General features: G+C 42.8%; 2 protein-coding genes across 6 annotated transcripts; both read right to left on the reverse strand.

Annotated features, from left to right (window-relative positions):
- Positions 1–963: 963 nt before the first annotated feature.
- Positions 964–4,208, reverse strand: mrpl18 (mitochondrial ribosomal protein L18). Of its 4 annotated transcripts, none has more exons than XM_036942863.1 (4): positions 3,915–4,208; positions 3,602–3,770; positions 3,128–3,281; positions 964–1,165 (listed from the first exon to the last, which is right to left on the reverse strand). In XM_036942863.1, the coding sequence occupies exons 1-4, from the start codon at positions 4,015–4,017 to the stop codon at positions 1,088–1,090; spliced, it is 504 nt and encodes a 167-aa protein (XP_036798758.1). In that variant the 5' UTR covers positions 4,018–4,208; the 3' UTR covers positions 964–1,087. The 4 variants fall into 4 exon arrangements, with proteins under 4 accessions (XP_036798758.1, XP_036798759.1, XP_021416714.2 ...); XM_036942864.1 differs by having other exon boundaries at positions 964–1,191; XM_021561039.2 differs by having other exon boundaries at positions 2,995–3,281.
- Positions 4,209–7,923: 3,715 nt separating this feature from the next.
- On the reverse strand, positions 7,924–22,898 carry LOC110488719 (V-type proton ATPase 116 kDa subunit a3). Of its 2 annotated transcripts, none has more exons than XM_036942866.1 (20): positions 22,508–22,898; positions 21,546–21,680; positions 21,256–21,334; positions 20,822–21,060; positions 15,616–15,680; positions 15,326–15,452; positions 14,901–14,983; positions 14,691–14,784; positions 14,286–14,498; positions 13,910–14,060; positions 13,511–13,650; positions 13,239–13,396; positions 12,993–13,083; positions 12,757–12,875; positions 12,210–12,423; positions 11,827–11,937; positions 10,156–10,215; positions 9,843–9,963; positions 9,538–9,709; positions 7,924–9,350 (listed from the first exon to the last, which is right to left on the reverse strand). In XM_036942866.1, the coding sequence occupies exons 2-20, from the start codon at positions 21,660–21,662 to the stop codon at positions 9,257–9,259; spliced, it is 2,448 nt and encodes an 815-aa protein (XP_036798761.1). In that variant the 5' UTR covers positions 21,663–21,680; positions 22,508–22,898; the 3' UTR covers positions 7,924–9,256. The 2 variants fall into 2 exon arrangements, with proteins under 2 accessions (XP_036798761.1, XP_036798760.1); XM_036942865.1 differs by having other exon boundaries at positions 10,129–10,215; positions 22,508–22,895.
- Between the last annotated feature and the right edge of the window lie 842 nt (positions 22,899–23,740).

The following is a 23,740-nucleotide window of genomic DNA, read 5'->3' on the forward strand; positions in this document are numbered from 1 at the left end:
AAATAGCGGGACATTCAAAAGTATTAACTGGGGGATATAATATTGAGTGACTGTTGTAAACTGTTATTCTGGACTAATCCAAGGGCACCAAACTGTATGCCAATGTGTTCCTCTGTGCCAATCACCTTTGTCCTTGAGTTCATCTCAAGACGACCTATTTACTGAGGATCTTTAGAAAACTTCTACCGTTTGAAAAAACAAAATCTCTGGTGTTCAATTTATTTGCTGTGTTTATTTCTTTGTCACATTGTCATTCCACAAATAGCCTTGCTGTATGAGTGCCTTGGACGTGGGACCAAAATAACAAAGTTCTTTCCCGAAAGACCCTAAATGAAAGTATTTATAATATCTACAGTATATTGCTATTTCTCTGAGGTGGTGGCATTATTTCCTATTGATGAAATGTGTTTTGTTTAGTTCCTTGACTGGGATGATGTTATTGTGCAGTGTGTAGCTACTGGCATTGAATGTGTTCCTGTGTGTATGCTCTGGCTTTGCTGATTATGACCAGGTTCATGCCATCCATGTTTTGAACTTTGGGGGGTGTTTAGGGTAGTTTTTTTTGTATGAGTATTTATCTATTTGGGACTTTTTGAGAGGATCAAGGTAGATTCAGCATTATGGTGTTTCTGAACTTTCCGCAGTTGACTGGATGGACCTTCTGTTCTTTATCCTGGCTTCTGTATCGATCCAATATTTTTTTTTTTTATGTATTCAGCTGGCCTTGATTTGTATATTCACCAATGATGTTTACACATTTTTAGGTTGAGCACACTTTTTCTTTCTATACTCACAATTAAACCATCATAACAGGTTTCCACCACCACATCATGCCATTGACACTGCCTGAGCCAATCTCTGCTGTTCTAAGATCAAATAGATAAATGACCTGTATCTCATCTCTGGCTGCGTTTACAGCTATACTGTTTGAGTGAATTAATAAATGATTATACTGAAACCATGTCACGTTAATTTGTCTGCCTTTTTTTTATTGAATAACACAATGTAAATAAAATTGAAAATGGGCCATTTGTGTCAAGACAAACAAGGAGAATATTTCTTTATAGGCTATTAGGAACCTTTGCAGTTAGTTCCCGATGAATTTCTGCCGCGGTTCACTGAGGGTAACTCCTCCCTCTTTCATTGCTGTCCGGAAGGACTGAACCTGAAAAAGAGAAACACACACCAACACTTTATTTTACTAAGCAAGTCAGTTAACACGTTCTTATGATGGACAATGCTGGGCCAATTGCATGCCAACCTATGGGATGCCCAATCACAGCCGGTTGTGATACAGCCCGGATTTGAACCGGGGTGTCTGTAGTGATGCCACTCGAGAGCCCGGAGGGGTATACTACAAATCAAGCTAGATGGACTTTTCTAAAATTAGCTAGGTTCAGTTAGTGCCACATTCCAGCTCAGGCTTCATCCATGTTACAAATGTAGATATTTATAGTGCATCCGCCGGCTTACTCAAGCTGGACTTGTTCATGTCGCACATGGCTACTCGAACGCTTCATTGTGACTGCTGAAACATCAATCCACGGGTCAGTTAGTGCCACATTTTCGTTTGTGCCGAAATCTAAATTTGAAAAAGGTTCACCTGCAAATTCAGCATGCTATGGTATGAAAGTGTGTTGTGTGCTTATCAATGCACAAGTCCCCTTTTCCCCACTCCAATCGATGAAAGATTTTTATTAAGTCATACGAAAAAGTTTAAGTCAGAGGCATCACTACAGACCCTGGTTCAATTCCAGGCTGTATCACAACCGGCCGTAATTGGGTGTCCCATAGGGCGGCGCACAATTGGCCCAGTGTTGTCCGGGTTACGCTTCGATCACACCGACTTTGCATTTTGGTACACCAGTAAGCATGCTTAGAATGCTTACATTCTAAGCATTAGGGTTTGGTCGTCATTATAAATAAGAATTTGTTCTTAACTGACTTGCATAGTTAAATAAAAGTTCAAATAAAATGACAATGTGTAATATGTATTTGAATATTACTCTTAAACATTTTATCAATAAAATATTTAAAGCTGCCATATGTAACCCCACCAAATTCACAGATCTGTCTTCTCATTGAAAGCAAGTCTAAGAAGCGGTAGATCCACAGAACAGACATTTCACTGGAAGTATAAATGTGAAGCATCCGCTTGGTGTTTCCACTCACTACCAAATATGGTAGAATTGCGAAATTGCGCAATCGCACTTCACAGAGTAGACGTGATAGCAGCACAAAACACGATACAAACATTATTGGGCACAGACAACGGGAAAGAAGGTAGAAACAACAATACATCACGCAAAGCAGCCACAACTGTCAGTAAGAGTGTCCATGACAGACTTTGAATGAAGAGATTGAGATAAAACTGTCCAGTTTGAGTGTTTGTTGCAGCTCCCATGTCGCAGGACCTGTACACAATTCCCGTAAGCTAAAAATGTCCCAGTTCTTCACAGCTATTGTTGAGGAGTGGGACAATATTCCACAGACCACAATCAACAGCCTGATCAACTCTATGCGAAGGAGATGTCACAGTGCATGAGGCAAATGGTAGTCTCACCAGATACTGACTGGTTTTCTGATCCACTCCCCAACGTTTTTTTAGGGTATCTGTAACCAACCATCTTTATTCCCATTCATGTGAAATCCATAGATTAGGGCCTAATGCATTTATTTCAATTGATTGATTTCCTTATATGAACTGTAACTCAATCTTTGAAATTGTTGCATTCGTATTTTTGTTCAGTATTCTTTGTTTGGTCCTCAACTCACGGCTCAAACGCTTCATTCAGGATAAGTGGAGTTAGCAGGTTAGCTACGAATAATTAATTGCCGTAGAAATTGACCTGGCTAAAAGGTGGACCTAAGTTACCTCGGCTAACTCCTCAAACCAGATTTATAGTATAGGGCTCTGGATCTTCCTAAACTTGGCTGTATCCAACTACTCAACAACATGAAGCCCATTTCTCACACACACACCTCTGTACTCACAGCATTCTACTTGTACTGTCAAGGGATGTCACAACCCCCCACCCGTACTTACAGCATCAGAGCGATACTGCCAGGGGATGTGTCTGTACACCATCCTAGTGATGCCAGCTTGATGACACCTCTGTGCTAGTACCTCACCCACAGCCTGGCTGGCTGCCACACAACGGGTAGAACCCAGCTCACGCTTCAGGGCCCACTCTTTGGTGGAACACGACAGCACAGGGACTGCATCACCGTTGGCAAACACCTCAGCTGTTACATAGTGCTGGGAGCGAGAGAAAACCAACCTGAAGGAGGAGAGAAGAGTGGGGGATCGGTGGAGAAGCAAGGGGTAAGGGCATGAAGACAGATGGCAGAGAAGAGTAGGGGAAAGACAAAAGGGGTTATAAAAGGAGTGTCAATCTGTATGTCTGCCTATCTAGTGTCAATTTCTTCATCCAAAGTGTGAACACACAGATCCTTACTTAGATGTGTGTATTGTTGTGAAATTGTTAGATATTACTGCACTGTTAGAACTAGGAACACAAGTATTTCGCTACACCCACAATAACATCTGCTAAACACGTGTATGTGACCAATAAAATTAGATTAGATTTGAGACACACACCTGTGGTAGAACTTTTGGGAGGGCCAGGTTGTTCTCCAGCCCCTGTCCTTCACCGCTAGAGCCATCTGCTCCAGGTTCCGCGGGTTTCTGTTCACAAATGTCGGGCTCACGGCTTCATTGTCATCTACAGTGGGCTGAAGCTTGGGCACCGCCAGGCTCATACAACGGACTGGAGAGAGAGAAGTGGGACCAAGAGAAGAGCATGGTAGTGTACAAAGCAGCATTAGGAACATGCTAACCCAATAGACATTTTCATAAACATGATGATTTACACAAACACATTTGGCATCAACGAGGAGCAGTGTTTTCTTACCCGATTTCTGATATTGGTTGATTGCAGACCCACTCTGCCCGCACCTTTGAATTTGACCTAGTAATAACCGCACGGTTCGATTTAAATCACCCAAAACTGCCATCCTCTCGTTCCTTATGTGGTCATATATGATTAATTAAAGTCAGTCTATACTTGATTATCCACTTTAGCGACTCATATCATAGAGAAAACAGTATACTTTTGTATATTATTTAAGCAGCATTCGCCTTGACATGTGTGCCGCCATCTTCGACACTTTGCATGGACCACTTCCTTCTTCGTCATCTTTGACAACATCCGGTTCTACCTCGTAAAAGAAAGACGCTGTTGCGCTCTACAAATAACACTATCCATAATTTAAACATTGATGGTGTTATTACAGATGACCAAAAATCTCTAACTACTGTAGCAATTTTTTATAGGAAATTGTATAGCTCTACGTGCTCTCAGGAATCCATATATATGTTTTTTGACTTACTGAATAATGTTCACTCTATCAGTGATATAGAATCTAAACAGTGTGATGAACACATCATAGTTGAAGATATTATCGACTCTATCAAACATCTAAAAAACAATAAATCCCCAGGCATTGATACGGCAGAATTTTATAACGGCAGAAGTTATTTTCTGAACAAGTAGCTCCCTTCCTACTTAGTCTTTTTAGAGAGTATTAAAACAATGTTCTCCCTCCTACAATGACTCAGGGGTTAATAACACTGATATCTAAGCCTAAAAAATAAGTGCTGCTCATCAATAACTGGCATCCAATTTGTCTTCATAATAATGACTATAAGATATTAGCCTTACTAATTGCAAAAATAATTAAAGAAGTCCTGGATGCAATAATTGATGAAACACAGACTGGCTTTATGAGGGACAGATATTTCTAACAATATCAGTCTAGTATTAGACATACTTGACTACTCAGACCTAATAATCGAGGATAGCTTCATATTATTTTTGATTTTTATAAAGCATTGTACACAGTGGCGCATCAGTTCTTCTTCCACTCCCTTGAGAAATGTGGCTTTGGGGATTTTTCTGTAACCGAGGAAAAGACAGATTCAGGCTGGATATTCGACGGATATTCGCCTGTAGCTTTCCTCACGTCCACCAATATCAGTTAGGGACCGTCAACATAGTGACAAATCTAATTTTTCACATTTCAATAGCCCTTTAACCATTACTCCTAAAACTTTCAAAATTGGTTATAGCTAACCCGATGGGATAGACACACATTGCACACACTTTTTGTTGTCGGTTTACATCTCGCACTATTAAAAAAAAATAATAATAATTGAAAATCAATAGCGCCTCGGTCATGTGACCCACACACCTCAAACAAGGTTCATAATGTACACTCAGTGAACTTATACATTGCACACCCTTTTGTTTGTCCATTTGAATCTCATGAGACTTTACAATAATGTTTAAACAGTTCAAATTTCAATAGCTCCTCTGTGACCTACAACCCTCAAACTACTTTCAGAATAACCACATATAGCCGTATATGTAGCACAACCTTTTGCTAATCCATTTTTATCTCACATGATTTTACATTCATTTGCAATGTTTTTTGAATTTCAATAGCTCTCTGGTCATGTGACCTACAACCCTCAAACTGCTGTCATAATATCCATTGACAAGCCTCATACTGTACATTGCACACCCTTTAGTTTGTCCATTTTCATCTCACACAATTTTACATCCATTTTTCTAAATGTTAAATTTGCCCGAAGAGAGGGGCCCAAGCCCTGGAAAGTGTTCCGGTAGACACTAGTCAGATTCCCATATCGATCAATGTGATATAATCCTTTTCCGAAGCATCTGGCCTATATCTTAATATTAATAAATGTGAACTCATGTCAAAGATTGTGTGGCACCCTCATATTACGGCATTCCAGTGAAAGAAGAACTTACATATTTAGGCATGAACATTACTAAGGATCAGAAGTCTAGATGCTTACTAAATTTTAATCCTCACATTAAAAGATCCCAGAAGAAACTAAATCAATGGCTACAGAGGGACTTACCCTTAAAAGGAAGAGTCCTAATAACCAAGGTTTAAGGGATCTCTAGACTAACATATGCCGCTCTATCTTTATATCTTGACGGTAAAATAAGTAAAGAGATAGACCAGATGCTTTTCAAATTTCTGTGGAGAAACCCTACCCATTACATTAGGAAAACTGTTGTAATGAACACATGATTATGGTGGGCAGAATTTTCTGGATTTTACTACTTTAAATAATAATTTTAAGATCAATTGGATAAAACAGTTCCTAAGAAGACCCACGTCTATATGGAATTGTATTCCTCATGTCTTCTCTACTTTTAATGGCCTTAACTTCATGTTGATTTGCAATTATAATATTGACAAAGTTCCAGTGAAACTCTGCTTTTCATCGGCAGGTTCTTGTCATTGTCCATAATTTATAAGCAGAATTGTATATTGTATAAAAATACATCTTGGAGTGTCTAGTTTGAGAAACAGACGCCTCACTAGTCCTCAACTGGCCAGCATCCCGGAGTCGCCTCTTCACTGTTGACATTGAGACTGGTGTTTTGCTGGTACTATTTAATGAATCTGCCAGTTAAGGACTTGTGAGGCATCTGTTTCTCAAACTAGACACTAATGTACTTGTCCTCTTGTTCAGTTGTGGACCGGGGCCTCCCACTCCTCTTTGTATTCTGGTTAGAGCCAGTTTGCGCTGTTCTGTGAAGGGAGTAGTACACAGGATTGTACGAGATCTTCATTATCTTGACAATTTCTCACATGGAATAGCCTTCATTTCTCAGAACAAGAATAGACTGACGAGTTTCAGAAGAAAGTTATTTGTTTCTGGCCATTTTGAGCCTGTAATTGAACCCACAAATGCTGATGCTCCAGATACTCAACTAGTCTAAAGAAGGCCAGTTTTATTGCTTCTTTAATCAGAACAACAGTTTTCAGTTGTTCTAACATAATTTCAAAAGGGTTTTCTAATGATCAATTAGCCTTTTAAAATGATAAACTTGGATTAGCTAACACAACGTGCCATTGGAACACAGGAGTGATGGTTGCTGATAACGGGCCTAGGTACACCTATTAAAAATCTGCCATTTCCAGGAACAATAGTCATTTACAACATTAACAATGTCTACACTGTATTTCTGATCAATTTGATGTTATTTTAATGGACTAAAAAAAGTGTTTTTCTTTCAAAAACATGGACATTGCTAAGTGACCCCAAACTTTTGAACGGTAGTGTATATCTTATGTCATGCCTTATTGGAATGGTTTTATTGATAACGTCAGTTGGAAAAAAATGTGGATGTTGCCACACACATACATACTTATTAACAAAATTAAGGAAGTTTCTTAAATTATTCATAAATATTATCCTACCAACCATTGTATGAAGAAGTAAACAAAAACAAATTCAAATTGGACCTTTTGTAATGACCACCAAAAAACAGTGTTGCATCTTTTTGGGAATTGTATTCATGTAAGGAGTCTGTGGCAAGACATCAGTAGATTTATAATTTAACACATTTATGAAGATTTTACACTATTATGGAGAAATGTTCCTCTTGGATTCTTTACTTATGATAGAAATAAGTTGAAACAATTTTATGTATTTAAATGTCATTATTCTTTTGGCCAAATGTCATATTGACCAATGTACATTTACAAACAAAACACCACATTTTATTACCTTGCAAAAATAAATGTAACTATATTTTAAGGCAATTAAATACTCTGCCAATAACAAAGCTGATAGAATTATCAATGTGTGTATGCCCCTTAAGGTCCTTGTGTAATGTGATATTGTACCCCCTAGCCCAAATGTCCTTGTATATTCTTCATATATACTTGTGTTCCAATGTACTTTTTGTATTGATTTGTTAATAAAAAAATAAATAAATACAATTCTATATATTTTTTTTTTGAAATTAAAGAAGATGTCTGACTTGCCTAATTTCTACAATAGGAACAAGTCAAATCGCACACCCACACAAGAACCGTCAGGAAAAAAAACTGTCTTTAATTTCATTACAGCCCTAGAGTTAAACACAGTGATAGTGCAAAGAGACAGACGGTACGATGTGAACCATCATACAGAGAATGCGGCAGAATATTGATCTTCATTCAGATGGTTCTCTGCTCAGATCAAACAGAATGTGAATGACACATGAGTTTACAAGTTTCCCTTTCCATAATTATTAACCGTGTTCAAATATGACACAAGAAAGAGGTGTTGAGTACCATGAAGGGTTGTTCATGTTACCATCTGTAGTAAGATGTCCCTTGGGGATACCCGTACCTAGGTATGACATGCGAGGGCTAGGTTAGTAAACATGCTGGAGATAGAACCTCGTTGTCGTGAGTCCTTATTTTAGATAATACTACACCATCATAGCAAAATCATGTCTATGTGGACTCTCTTCAAGACCACAACAGATGAGTTAAGACAATTGGTGTGTGCCTTATCTTTACTGAACTTTGAGGTCACCGTCATGTGTGAAAGTCAATAGCACCCATTTCCTGAGTTATTCAACCATTTTCAAATAACGCTTTGAACGATAAACAGGGAGGCTGTGAATGTATTACTGTTAATATATTATTTAAACAACATATTATCTAAAGGTACATTACTGAAAGTTGAGACACATGGGGTGTGTTCGTAAATTCACCCTGGAGTGCGCTCTGGGCTTTCATAAATTCAGAGCGTTGTTAGATTGTCCTTTCGTGAATTCAGAGCGTTTTGCTCTCGGGGTGTTCAGAGCGCACACTGGGCACTCTGGCTGAGGAGTAGGGTTGATCCGAGCGTTCTGACCTCACAACAGCAGTCAAGCACCCGAGCTAACTGGCTAAAGGTGGCTAGCTTGCTAGCTACATCCAAACACAAATGAGAGAACACCTAACTCTGACCATTTTATTCACCCTAGCAGAGCTGGTTAGACTATTTTTGTGTTATCTAGGGCATTTGTGACTAACTGTACTGTTGACAACAATTGAATTTTCAAAAATTGCAGACACCAGTCATTCAACAGGTGTTGCGTGTCCGTAAATTCCTGAAATCAGAGTAGACAGCCAGAGTGAATTTACAGACCCACCACATGATCAGTGCAAAGAAGGAACAAGAAAGAAATTCTGATTTTGATGACACAGCATGCATGCTGGAATAGACACATAAACACCCCATAGCATAGTGCAAAGGCCTAAATGTATTCTTGTACATTGAACACATTTTACAAAAAAGACAGCAATCATTCTGAAATGTGTGCAGTGTGATAGGTGCAGAGCAAGTTAATATAACCATTTGGCAATCATAATTCATTGATCGTTTAAATGATCACAGAGCGGACGAGGCGTGGATTATGGAAGAGAAGGAGAAAGGGTTCAGCTTGTAACCTGTTCCACTGTAGAATTTATTCTGGAACTCCACCCTAGGAGAGAGACAACATTTTCAAAAATCAACAGACAATATTGCATTACATTTTTGTTCATGAATAATATATTTGATCTTATTCTCCATTCACACACTCCTCTCCCCTTCGACTAATTCCTTCCCACCATCTCTCACTCATTCTCCCCCCCCCCCCCCCCCCCCCCTCTCCGTCCCCCTGCTCTCACCAGTGCAGACGCAGGGCATGCAGGAAGGCAGACAGGCCCTCCATGACCAGCAGGATTGAGACTGTCAGCACCGCGAAGACGATGAAGAATAGAAACAGGATCACAGATCCCATGTTGCCTTGCCAGGTCAGGGCGTTATGCAGCACCATCGTCCAGAGCACCTCCGACAGCTCTGGAGGGTGAAAGGGGACACACTGAGTAGGCGCTAGAATGAGTTAGCACTCTTAAGGAAATGAGTCAGTGTGCGATCAGTAAGTCACTGTAAATCAGTGGGGAAAGTGTGTGTGTGCGAGCGTGTGACTCACGTGCGTGTGCAAGGCTGAGGGCCCACAGTCGTAGGTAGGAGGCTGTGTTGGAGATGCAGCCTAGACAGTACTCTATGGTGTGGATGGCCTGGTGCATGAACGCATCAGCAGCGTCAAAACCCTACAGAGATGCACAGAGATTTAGCTTCTTTTTTTTTAAGACAGGGAAAAAGGGTAGAGAAGTTGGACGAAGTAATATGTTATTCCTTGTGACACTAGCTCGGGCTATGAGTATATTGAAACGGAGCTAGCATGGGTAACACAATGGTGACTCGCTCCCTCTCACCACCTCCTCCTCCCTGTGACTCCCCACCTCTCCCTGATGAGCATTGATGGAACTGTTCTCAGCCAACAGGGGTCGTCTGTCTCCTGCCTGGAAGACACAATCACATCAGACCCACTCACAGAGATTATAATACATACTGTATATAATAAACTCAGCAAAAAAAAGAAACGTCCTCTCCCCTGTCATCTGCGTTTATTTTCAGCAAACTTAACAAGATTCAACAACTGAGACATAAACTGTGACTGAAATATGGAACAATGTGTACCTGAACAAAGAGGGGGTCAAAATCAAAAGTAACAGTCAGTTTCTGGTGTGGCCACAAGCTGCATTAAGTACTGCAGTGCATCTCCTCCTCATGGACTGCACCAGATTTGCCAGTTCTTTCTGTGAGATGTTACCCCACTCTTCCACCAAGGTTCCCGGACATTTCTGGGGGAATGGCCCTAGCCCTCACCCTCTGATCCAACAGGTCCCAGACGTGATCAATGGGATTGAGAGCCGGGCTCTTCGCTGGCCATGGCAGAACACTGACATTCCTGTCTTGCAGGAAATCACGCACAGAAGGAGCAGTATGGCTGGTGGCATTGTCATGCTGGAGGGTCATGTCAGGATGAGCCTGCAGGAAGGGTACCACATGAGGGAGGAGGATGTCTTCCCTGTAACACACAGCGTTGAGATTGCCTGCAATGACAACAAGCTCAGTCCGATGATGCTGTGACACACTGCCCCAGACCATGACGGACCCTCCATCTCCAAATCGATCCCGCTCCAGAGTACAGGCCTCGGTGTAACGCTCATTCCTTTGATGATAAATGCTAATCTGACCATCACCCCTGGTGAGGTAAAACAGCGACTCGTCAGTGAAGAGCACTTTTTGCCAGTCCTGTCTGGTCCAGTGACGGTGGGTTTGTGCCCATAGGCAACGTTGTTGCCGGTCTGGTGAGGACCTGCCTTACAACAGGCCTACAAGCCCTCAGTCCAGCCTCTCTCAGCCTATTGCGGACAGTCTGAGCACTGATGGAGGGATTGTGCATTCCTGGTGTAACTCGGGCAGTTGTTGTTGCCATCCTGTACCTGTCCCTTAGGTGAGATGTTCAGATGTACCGATCCTGTGCAGGTGTTCTTACACGTGGTCTGCCACTGCGAGGACGATCAGCTGTCCGTCCTGTCTCCCTGTAGCGCTGTCTTAGGCGTCTCACAGTACGGACATTGCAATTTATTTCCCTGGCCACATCTGCAGTCTTCATGTCTCCTTGCAGCATGCCTAAGGCATATTCATGCAAATGAGCAGGGACCCTGGGCATCTTTCTTTTGGTGTTTTTCAGAGTCTGTAGAAAGGCCTCTTTAGTGTCCTAAGTTTTCATAACTGTGACCTTAATTGCTTACCGTCTGTAAGCTGTTAATGTCTTAACGACCGCTCCACAGGTGCATGTTCATGAATTGTTTATGGTTCATTGAACACGCATGGGAAACAGTGTTTAAACCCTTTACAATGAAGATCTGTGCAGTTATTTTGATTTTTACTAATTATCTTTGAAAGACAGGGTCCTGAAAAAGGGACGTTTCTTTTTTTGCTGAGTTTACGTATATTACACATACAGATGTTATACACATAAGACTAAACAAAGTCATCCTAGATACTTACACTCAAATCAATAGGCATAGCACACGCCCAGACAAGACAACACAGTTGCTCACCATGTGCAGGTGCTTCCTCTTGTGTGTGATGTATTGATGGATGGGTTTCCCCAGCAGCAGGACTGGAACAGAACACAGCGCCAGTACCACCAGGACCTTCTGCACCACCAACTACAGTACAGAGAGAGAGGGAGTTAGGACGTCTCACACACACACACACACTAGAGTGCAGGTTGTATTTTGGAGAGAGCATGCTGCCATACCATTGTTTACCTATAGATTATATTTTCAAGGACTCAGCTAACATTAAGCATACTTTAGACAAATAAGTACATTGGAGTGAGCATGTTGTGTGCCCTTCCACAAACATACCAGCCCTGTACAGTGGCATCATGTTTCCCCACAAAACACACACATTCAGACAGACACATTCAGACAGACACCTGTCCTCTGTAGAGGGGCGGGTTGTCCTTGTTCTCGGCGAATAGGAACATGTCTATGAAGTGGATGAGGATGCTGGGGGCGGAGTTAGAGTGGGTCGTGTCGAAGGCCAGCCACTTGAAGATGACCATGAAGACCAGGTAACCAAACAGACACAGCATGAAGAACAGCTCTGGGATCAGTACCAGGAACACACTGCTCAACTGGTTAAAGTGTCTGGAGGGATGGGGGAGAGAGGGATGGGTAGAGTGGGAGAAGGATGAATAGAGAGACAAAGAGAGAAGTGGGTGGGTAGAGGGAGAGGGATTAGTAGAGAGAGATGGGTAGAGAGAAGGAATGCATAGGCAGAAATTATTAGATTACAGTGATACTCCCTTGCAGTTCCATTCACACCAGGATTGGGGTCAATTCAGGAAGTATACTCAAATTCTAATTCTCTACAATGCTTTTCAATGAAAAAAATGTGAAATTGGAATATGGTTTACTTTCTGAATTGAAATGGAATTGACCCCAACCCGTACAGGCACACACACACACACGTTCCCTCACATGTAGTTGAAGAAGGCCAGACAGACTCCGAAGGTCATGTGGATGACCCCGATAATGACAGACATCTTCATCTTGTAGGAGTTGAGGAACGTCAGGTGGTTGTTGGACATACCCCAGACCTGAGAGGGACAGACAGACGGTCATGGAAACAATCATTACAGAGAGATGAGAGATGAGGAAGAGATAGAAGAATGAGTGAAATAAAGATGGAGGTAGTGTGATGTGCATTTCCATACCGGGTCGATACCAAAAGGATAGGGTCCTGTAAAAACCCCAGTGATGTTAGGGTCCAGGGACAGGAAGTTGTTCTCTTTAACAGTTGTTGGACTAAGAGAAGAAGAGAGCGAGAGAAAGAGAGACACAAAACTCATATTGTAAACGTAACATACAGGACCATCAGAAAAGTGATTGTGGCGCTGTTATGCATGTGTGAGTGACGGACATGGGCACACGTGTATGTGTGTGTGTGTGTGTGTCCTTACTTCCACTCTCCGTTCTCAAACATGGGTCCTACATGCCAGCCGGAGCTGAAGGGGCTGAGTCCTCTGCTAAAACACTCATTGTAGATGGCCCCAGTGTAGACAGAGAACAGTCCCATCAACAGGATCAGATAACGTCCTCCAAACATCATCCGCCAGATCTAAACCACACACAGAGAGACAGTATATTAGGACTGTTCCTGTGAATCAGATTTGTCAGTCTCCCAATTTAAAGGGTGTGTATGAAAAGGTGTGACTGTGTGTGTCTGTGTGACCTCATTAGTGTTGTTCCTGAGTTTGGGGTCCTTCTCCTCCAGAACCATCCAGAGGGCAGCCAGGGACATCAGCAGACCGTGACCCACGTCCCCAAACATCACGGCAAACAGGAAGGGGAACGTGATGATGGTGTACACCGCTACAGAGACAGAGGGGAGGAGGGAATGAGAGAAAGGGGGAAAAGAGAAAGGGGGAGGGAGATATGGGGAGGGAGATATGGGGATGGAGAGAGGTTAGCCAGAAAAAGTAGGAGAGGAGAAAACAGAGAGAGGGGTGAATGAGAGAACGGGGGGAATAATAGTTCTGATCGTTGACATATACCAGAGGAGCTGGTTCTTCCCTGGGTTGTTGGCTGGAAGTGACCGCTAAACTAAGTGATGTATTGATTGGACTGATACCTGGGTTGACCTCGCGGTAACTGGCCACTCCGTAGGCGTCTACAATGTTCTGGAAGCCTGCAGTGAAGGAGTTGGTGGGAAACAGTGTAGGAGGAGGCGTGGAGCAGGGGAGGCGGTTGTAGAACGAGTCCACCCCGCTGCCACTCTTCCTCTGATAGGGGGAGAGACAGAGAGCAGATGAAGGGGCTTAAGGTCATACACATTTAGGGTACTGTGTAAAATGACATCCATTCCTCCATTTAAACAGAGTGACGACAACATACAACTAACTCGCTCTTGTTGCGTTACTCAACTGCACACAATCTCTGTCCCTCCTCTATTCTCCCTTCTTCTGTGTCTCCCATCTCCCCATCCCTGTTTCCTTCCCCTCGCTCACCCCTCCTTCCCTCAGGGCGCTCTGCAGCTCGGGCAGCTTGCGGACGGGACACCAGGCTTCAGCGATCAGACACTTGTCGGTGACGGAGGGGCTGCAGAGGTTCAGTACGGCCTGGACTGCCTTAGACTTCTGGACCCGCACCTTCCACTGGGGCAACACCGCTACTGTGCGCACCAACAACTGCTGGAGGAACTGCTCTGTCTGAAAGAGGACCTGAGGAGGGGAGGGCAGAGGGGTGAAGGACGAAAGGGGGAAGGTGTGGATTAGAGATGGAGTTCGGGGGAGCTTTACAGACAGTAAACGTTGGCTCTGTTTACTGCACCCAATGATTTCTAGTGAAGTTTAGTGACAGTGCATCAAAGTTGAAGGTGAATGCATTTTATACAGCGCTCGTGTCTGACTTACTGATTTGATGTCTTCAATTCTGCCCTGCAGTCCCTGGAGAATCTCCTCTCTCTCCGTGGGGCTGTCAGGATACTCAAACACCTGCGCGTGGAAGCTGGAAATGCAAGTTATCCAGGAGGTGCAAGAAAGACAAGGGTCATTAAACAAGCATGTACATGGACCACCGCAATGTGGTAAATGACGCCACAAGAAGTGGACAGGTTTACTTACCAATCACAGATCTTCTTGACCTTTTGTCCGATTTGATCTCCCCAGTAGGATATGAGGAACACTGTCCACTGCACCATCTCCCCCTGCAATCCCATCACATATTAGAAATGTTGATGCATTGACCATCTTGTTTGCCACTCTTACTTATATGAAAATTCCACCCCCCAAAAAAATTGTTTTCTGTTTTCGCATTGTTTCAAGATATATAACTTCCAAAATACAGAAATACAGCCGGTATTATGCATTTAGCATATGATGCAACTTGATTGCTGATATGCAAAACATTTTGGGACTATATCAATTATGGACTAATGAAACAAATACCGAAAGATAAATGAAACAAATACCAAAATATAGGGTGGAGTTTTACTGTAAGTATATATTTTCTCTTCATTTCATTCCTCCTCCTCTCCCTCTCTCCTCACCGTGTCAGGATGCTCCAGCTGCTCCTCCATCTCTCTGAAGTCCACGACGACGTACCCGCGGCATGCTCGCCATAGCAACCGCTCAAATGATGGGACTTTCCAGGGGTGGACCACACCGGCCACAAAACTGCAGAAGAGAGAAGGATGAGAGACGAGCAAAGAAATAGGTCAGTTGGCAAAAGAGGATGTTGACCAACTTGAAAATCAATCATCGTCCAGAGCCAATGTAAAAAAAATACAAATAATAAGGTGGAAGGAGATTGGCAATCACTTTGACCAATGATGCTTACCGGAGGTGGACATCCTGTCGGTTAGGCTCCAATATGCCTACTGTTTCACGTAGAGGAGGTGGAGCCTGTAAGAGGAAACAATAAAAAGGGTTCGGGAGACTTTAACACATCCAAACAGTCGTTTAGGTTCTCTGAAGGAGTGTGTCTGGTTGTGTGAGAGCGAGAGAGAGAAGATCGAGAGAGAGAGAGAAATTAAATAATAAAATATACAGACAACAAATTCCAATTGGCTGTACTTAAACTCTTTAACATCATCCTTAGCTCTTGCATCTTCCTGGGACGGCAGGTAGCCTAGTGGTTAGAGCATTGGACTAGTAACTGAAAGGATCTGTCGTTCCGCCTCTGAACAAGGCGGAACGACAGGCCGTCATTGAAAATAAGAATTTGTTCTTAACTGACTTGCCTATTTAAATAAAGGTAAATAAATAAAATTCCCCCAATATTTGGAACCAAGGACTGATCGCCCCAATCCACAAAAGTGGAGACAAATTTCACCCCAATACCGTGGGATATGTGTCAACAGCAACCTTGGGAAAATCCTCCGCATTATCATTAACAGCAGACACATACATTTCCTCAGTGAAAACAATGTACTGAGCAAATGTCAAATTGGCTTTCTACCAAATTCCTGTACGATAGACAACGTATTCACCGTGCACACTCTAATTGACAAACAAACAAAACAAAGGCAAAGTCTTCTCATGCTTTATTAATTTTTAAAAAGCCTTTGACTCAATTTGGCATGAGGGTCTGCTATGCAAATTAATGGATAGTGGTGTTGGGGGAGAAACATACTACAGTCGTGGCCAAAAGTTTTGAGAATGACAAATATTAATTTTCAAAGTCTGCTGTCTCAGTTTGTATGATGGCAATTTGCATATTCTCCAGAATGTTATGAAGAGTGATCAGATGAATTGCAATTAATTGCAAAGTCCCTCTTTGCCATGCAAATGAACTGAATCCCCAAAAAACATTTCCACTGCATTTCAGCCCTGACACAAAAGGACCAGCTGACATCATTTCAGTGATTCTCTCGTTAACACAGGTGTGAGTGTTGACAAGGACAAGGCTGGAGATCACTCTGTCATGCTGATTGAGTTCGAATAACAGACTGGAAGCTTCCAAAGGAGGGTGGTGCTTGGAATCATTGTTCTTCCTCTGTCAAACATGGTTACCTGCAAGGAAACATGTGCGGTCATCATTGCTTTGCACAAAAAGGGCTTCACAGGCAAGGATATTGCTGCCAGTAAGACTGCACCTAAATCAGCCATTTATTGGATCATCAAGAACTTCAAGGACAGCGGTTCAATTGTTGTGAAGGCTTCAGTGCGCCCAAAAAAGTCCAGCAAGCGCCAGGATCATCTCCTAAAGTGGATTCAGCTGCGGGATTGGGGCACCACCAGTACAGAGCTTGTTCAGGAATGGCAGCAGGCAGGTGTGAGTGCGTCTGCATGCACAGTGAGGCAAATACTTTTGGAGGATGGCTTGGTGTCAAGAAGGGCAGCAAAGAAGCCACTTCTCTCCAGGAAAAACATCAGGGACAGACTGATATTCTGCAAAAGGTACAGGGATTGGACTGCTGAGGACTGGGGTAAAGTCATTTTCTCTGAATCCCCTTTCCGATTGTTTGGGGCATCCGGAAAAAAAGCTTGTCCGGAGAAGACAAGGTGAGCGCATTGGTCCTGTGTCAAGCCAACAGTAAAGTATCCTGAGACCATTCATGTGTGGGGTTGCTTCTCAGCCAAGGGAGTGGGCTCACTCACAATTTTGCCTAAGAACACAGCCATGAATAAAGAATGGTACCAACACATCCTCCGAGAGCAACTTCTCCCAACCATCCAGGAACAGTTTGGTGACGAAAAATGCCTTTTCCAGCATGACGGAGCACCTTGCCATAAGGCAAAAGTGATAACTAAGTGGCTCGGGGAACAAAACATTGATATTTTGGGTCTATGGCCAGGAAACTCCCCAGACCTTAATCCCATTGAGAATTTGTGGTCAATCCTCAAGAGGTGGGTGGAAAATCAAAAATCCACAAATTCTGACAAACTCCAAGCATTGATTATGCAAGAATGGGCTGCCATCAGTCAGGATGAAGCCCAGAAGTTAATTGACAGCATGCCAGGGAGGATTGCAGAGGTCTTGAAAAAGAAGGGTCGACACTGAAAATATTGACTTTTTGCATCAACTTCATGTAATTGTCAATAAAAAGCTTTTGACACTTATGAAATGCTTGTAATTATACTTCAGTATTCCATAGTAACATTTTACAAAAATATCTAAAGACACTGAGGCAGCAAACTTTGTGAAAATGAATATTTGTGTCATTCTCTAAACTTTTGGCCACGACTGTACATTATAAAATCCATGTACACAAACAAGTACGCGGTTAGAATTGCCAAAAAACACACATTACTTTCCAAAGGGCCGTGGGGTGAGACAGGGATGCAGCTTAAGCCCCACCCTCTTCAACATATATATCAACTAATTGGCGAGGGCACTAGAGCAGTCTGCAGCACCCGGCCTCACCCTACTATAATCTGAAGTCAAATGTCTACTGTTTGCTGATGATCTGGTGCTTCTGTCCCCAACCAAAGAGGGCCTACAGCAGCACCTAGATCTGCTGCACAGATTCTGTCAGACCTGGGCCCTGCCAGTAAATCTCAGCATAACAAAAATAATGGTGTTCTAAAAATTGTCTAGTTGCACGGGCCACAAATACAAATTCCATCTTGACACCGTTGCACTAGAGCACACAAAAAAACGATACATACCTCAGCCTAAACATCAGCGCCACAGGTAACCCCCAAAAAGCTGTGAACAAGCTGAGGCAAGGCAAGAAGGGCCTTCTATGCCATCAAAAGGAACATAAAATTCGACATAATTAGGATCTGGCTAAAATTACTTGAATCAGTTATAGAACTCATTGACCTTTGTGGTTGTGAGGTCTGGGGTCCGCTCACCAACCAATAATTCACAAAATGGGCCAAACACCAAATTGAGACTGCATGCAGAATTCCGCAAAAATATCTTCTGTGTATAACGTAAAACACCAAATAAAGCATGCAGAGCAGAATTAGGCTGATACCCGCTAATTATCAAAATCCAGAAAAGAGACGTTAAATTCTACAACCACCTAAAAGGAAGCAATTCCCAAACCTTCCATAACAAAGCCATCACCTTCAGAGCGATTAACCTGTAGAAGAGTCCCCTAAGCCAGCTGGTCCTGGGGCTCTGTTCACCAACACAAACAGACCCTACAGAGCCCCAGGACAGCAACACAATTAGAGCCAACCAAATCATGAGAAAACGAAAACATATTTACTTGACACATTGGAAAGGATTAACAAAAAAACAGAGCAAACTAGAATGCTATTTGGCCCTAAACAGAGAATACACAGTGGCAGAATACCTGACCACTATGACTGACCCAAACTTAAGGAAAACTTTGACTATGAACAGACTCAGTGAGCATAGCCTTGCTATTGAGAAAGGCCGCCGTGGGCAGACCTGGCTCTCAAGAGAAGACAAGCTATGTGCACACTGCCCACAAAATGAGGTGGAAACTGAGCTGCCCTTCCTAATCTCCTGCCAAATGTATGACATTATGATATGTATGATAATAGAGACACATATTTCCCTCAGATTACACAGATCCACAAAGAATTCAAAAAACAAACCCAATTTTGATAAACTCCCATATCTACTGGGTGAAATACCAGTGAGCCCCCACAGCAGCACATTTTGTGACCTGTTGCCACAAGAAAAGGGCAAACAGTGAAGAACAAACGCCATTGTAAATACAACCCATATACAGTGGGGCAAAAAAGTATTTAGTCAGCCACCAATTGTGCAAGTTCTCCCACTTAAAAAGATGAGAGAGGCCTGTAATTTTCATCATAGGTACACTTCAACTATGACAGACAAAAATGAGAAAAAAAATCCAGAAAATCACATTGTAGGATTTTTTAAGAATTTATTTGCAAATTATGGTGGAAAATAAGTATTTGGTCACCTACAAACAAGTAAGATTTCTGGCTCTCACAGACCTGTAACTTCTTCTTTAAGAGGCTCCTCTGTCCTCCACTCGTTACCTGTATTAATGGCACCTGTTTGAACTTGTTATCAGTATAAAAGACACCTGTCCACAACCTCAAACAGTCACACTCCAAACTCCACTATGGCCAAGACCAAATAGCTGTCAAAGGACACCAGAAACAAAGTTGTAGACCTGCACCAGGCTGGGAAGACTGAATCTGCAATAGGTAAGCAGCTTGGTTTGAAGAAATCAACTGTGGGAGCAATTATTAGGAAATGGAAGACATACAAGACCACTGATATCTCCCTCGATCTGGGGCTCCACGCAAGATCTCACCCGTGGGGTCAAAATGATCACAAGAACGGTGAGCAAAAATCCCAGAACCACACGGGGGGACCTAGTGAATGACCTGCAGAGAGCTGGGACCAAAGTAACAAAGCCTACCATCAGTAACACACTACGCCGCCAGGGACTCAAATCCTGCAGTGCCAGACGTGTCCCCCTGCTTAAGCCAGTACATGTCCAGGCCCGTCTGAAGTTTGCTAGAGAGCATTTGGATGATCCAGAAGAAGATTGGGAGAATGTCATATGGTCAGATGAAACCAAAATATAACTTTTTGGTAAAAACTCAACTCGTCGTGTTTGGAGGACAAAGAATGCTTGAGTTGCATCCAAAGAACACCATACCTACTGTGAAGCATGGGGTGGAAACATCATGCTTTGGGGCTGTTTTTCTGCAAAGGGACCAGGACGACTGATCCGTGTAAAGGAAAGAATGAATGGGGCCATGTATCGTGAGATTTTGAGTGAAAACCTCCTTCCATCAGCAAGGGCATTGAAGATGAAACGTGGCTGGGTCTTTCAGCATGACAATGATACTTTTTTGCCCCACTGTATATGTTTATTTATTTTCCCTTTTGTACTTTAACTGTTTGCACATCATTACAATACTGTATTTGGATATAATATGACATTTTGAAATTTCTTTATTATTTTGGAACTTCTGTGAGTGTAATGTTTACTGTTCATTTGCATTGTTTATTTCACTTTTGTTCATTTATCTGCTTCACTTGCTTTGGCAATGTAAACATATGTTTCCCATGCCAATAAAGCCCTTAAATTGAAATTGAATTGAGAGAGGGTGGTGATGGGAGGTGTAGTTTTGACCTGTGAGGCGGTGAGGGAGTGGGTCTGGGTGAGAACTCCTTTGTACTGGCTGAGCTGGATCAGCTGGGCTCTGAGACCGTCTCTGTTCCTGGACAGCTCTTTGAGCTCCCTGGCCAGCTTCTCACTCTCCTCCTCAATGGTGAGCAACTCTCTGGGCTGGGGGGCCAAGGGGTTCGGGCTGGGGGTCGGGCCATGGAGGGGGGGCAAAAGGGACCTATTGATCTCCTGGTCCAGGAACGCTGAGTGGAGAGAAGGATGAAAAGACAGAGAGATGGAGGGAGAGACAGGGAGAAAGATATGGAAGGATATAAAGACCGGAGAGAGAGAAAGAGAAATGCATAGGAGAAAACTGTCAAACATAATTTCCCTGTATTAGTATAGGGGTTTTAATGAGCGGTTTAGGAGACGATAGTGTGAGAGATCTAGATACTCACTGAAGGTTTTCTCCAGTTCCTGACATCGTCTCACCTCCCCCACAAACTTCCTCTGGAAGGAGTTGACATTGGGGTTCAACTGATTCACCACAGAGGGAATTAGCAAAAAAGACAGTTACTCACAAGTTATTCACACGAGGCTTGATTTAGTTGACATATCGTTAATGTCAAACTTAGTTATTCATAGCAAGACGGTTGAGATATTAGTTGCAGCTATTAGTTCTAAGCCAGTGAATCTTTAGTCACGCGAAGATATGAGACAAACGAGATCAGGGGAGAACAGAACTCACGTCTCTGAACTCGACCAGGCCCAGTTCTCCCAGTTCACTGACACAGTTAAAGGCCGAACCAGACTGGAGGAAGAGCTGCACCAGGCACACCTCCTCACTACGGAACATAGAACCCATCACCACCTAGAGATAGGCCTAGAGGGAGAGGGGCAGGGGGAGAGAAGAGAGCAAGAGAGAGAGGGGGAAGGTGGGTAAGGTCGAGAAAGAGACACAGTTGGAAAGCAGATTGGATAGGAGGAGTAAATAGAAAAGAGTAAGGAGAGATAAAGAGAAGAGATAGATTGTGGTCATTGTATTAAGGTGCACGACACCACCAGAGCAATAGGAATACACCCGTGGCTTCAAAAACAGCTGCCAGAGGACAGTTGCAGAAAAGGGAAGGATGTATCCAGGCCCCCTCTGCCTAACTGAAAAAGTCACATGAATTGCAAAACAGTGGAATTTCCACCCAAGCTGCGCTTCCCAACTAATGACATGCTGACAGCAAGTCAATACATCTAGCCTTAGGTCTCAATACACGACCACCCTTCATGTGGGTAACGAGAATAGGTACATAGTGAGGTATTTCAAGGACTTCTCGGAGAGACTGGAGAGAGACTGAACGAATAGACTACACAATGAGTGATAGGTTCGGTTTCGCTTTACCAGAAAAAGGTGCACCACCCACAAATGCCGCGAATTCGTCCAGCATCAATCATTCCAAACGAAATTAATGTAACAATTTTGCGGGGAGAGTTGCTGTCATCATGAGACATTGTTGGCAACATTGTATGCAAAAGTTGGCAAATGTTCCCCCCTCTCTTTGTCAGTCAAAACCCCAAAAAACGGATCCTGTTTGGCGACTATGTTTCAATATAGTGCCTTATTAGGCTATAAATCAGTTATTATTAGGCAACATATATTTTTTTCCAATGTCAGCATCTCAAATAGCCTACAACAGAAGGTTCAAGTTATCCACATACCTGTAACTGAAATCAGACAACTTGTTGACCGACCACCATATACGAATCTATCCTTTGAGAACAAAGCACGTTGCAAATGTACAAACTTGACCTGTTTTCTTCAATCTGTCCCGCTCGATCGAATGTGACGGCTGCTTGTGAGAGTTAGCTCCAGATGACAGAAAAGAACACCAAACAGTGGCAAACAAATCTCTTGACGGTAAAGTCAGTTTCTTAACATTCTTACTGTACTGTCACCGGCACACCAGTATTCTGCCAGCAGCAAAAATGATGACGTCACTTTCGTTGCCTTAAAAAAACTGCATTTCAAAACATTGCAATGTGGATAATTAATTCAAAAGGTAGAATTTTAATCAATGACCACTTCTATTGTGACAATAAGAAAAAGCACTGGGTAATTTATGAAAACAGATTTATGAAAACAAACAAACCTACTGAGAATTTCCCTCTAGCTGAAACAAGTAGAAAGGTTCTCTCTACAAAACAATAAGTATAACTGTGCATTGGGTTGCAGGAGTGGGTGGAGTACGGATTTTTCTTCACCTTTATTTAACCAGGTAGGCCAGTGGAGAACAAGTTCTCATTTCCAACTGCGAGCTGGCCAAGATAAAGCAAAGCAGTGCGACGCCAACAACACAGAGTTACACATGGGATAAACAAATGTACAGTCAATACACAACACAATAGAAACATCAATATACAGTGTGTGCAAATGTAGTAAGATTAGGGAGGTAGGGCAATAAATAGGCCATAGTGGTGAAATAATTACAATTTAGCAATTATACACTGGAGTGATAGGTGTGCAGAAGATGAATGATGAATTTGCAGTATTGACCCTTCTTTTCAAGACCTCTGCAATCCGCCCTGGCATGCTGTCAATTAACTTCTGGGCTTCATCCTGACTGATGGCAGCCCATTCTTGCATAATCCCTTGGCTGAGAAGCAACCCGACACATGAATGGTCTCAGGATGCTTTACTGTTGGCATGACACAGGACTGATGGTAGCGCTCACCTTGTCTTCTCCGGACAAGCTTTTTTCCGGATGCCCCAAACAATCGGAAAGGCGATTCATCAGAGAAAATAACTTTACCCCAGTCCTCAGCAGTCCAATCCCTGTACCTTTTGCAGAATATCAGTCTGTCCCTGATGTTTTCCCTGGAGAGAAGTGTCTTCTTTGCTGCCCTTCTTGACACCAGGCCATCCTCCAAAAGTCTTCCCCTCACTGTGCGTGC

This window comes from Oncorhynchus mykiss, chromosome 14 (genome assembly GCF_013265735.2).
Source record: "Oncorhynchus mykiss isolate Arlee chromosome 14, USDA_OmykA_1.1, whole genome shotgun sequence".
In the NCBI taxonomy this organism is placed as follows: domain Eukaryota; kingdom Metazoa; phylum Chordata; class Actinopteri; order Salmoniformes; family Salmonidae; genus Oncorhynchus; species Oncorhynchus mykiss.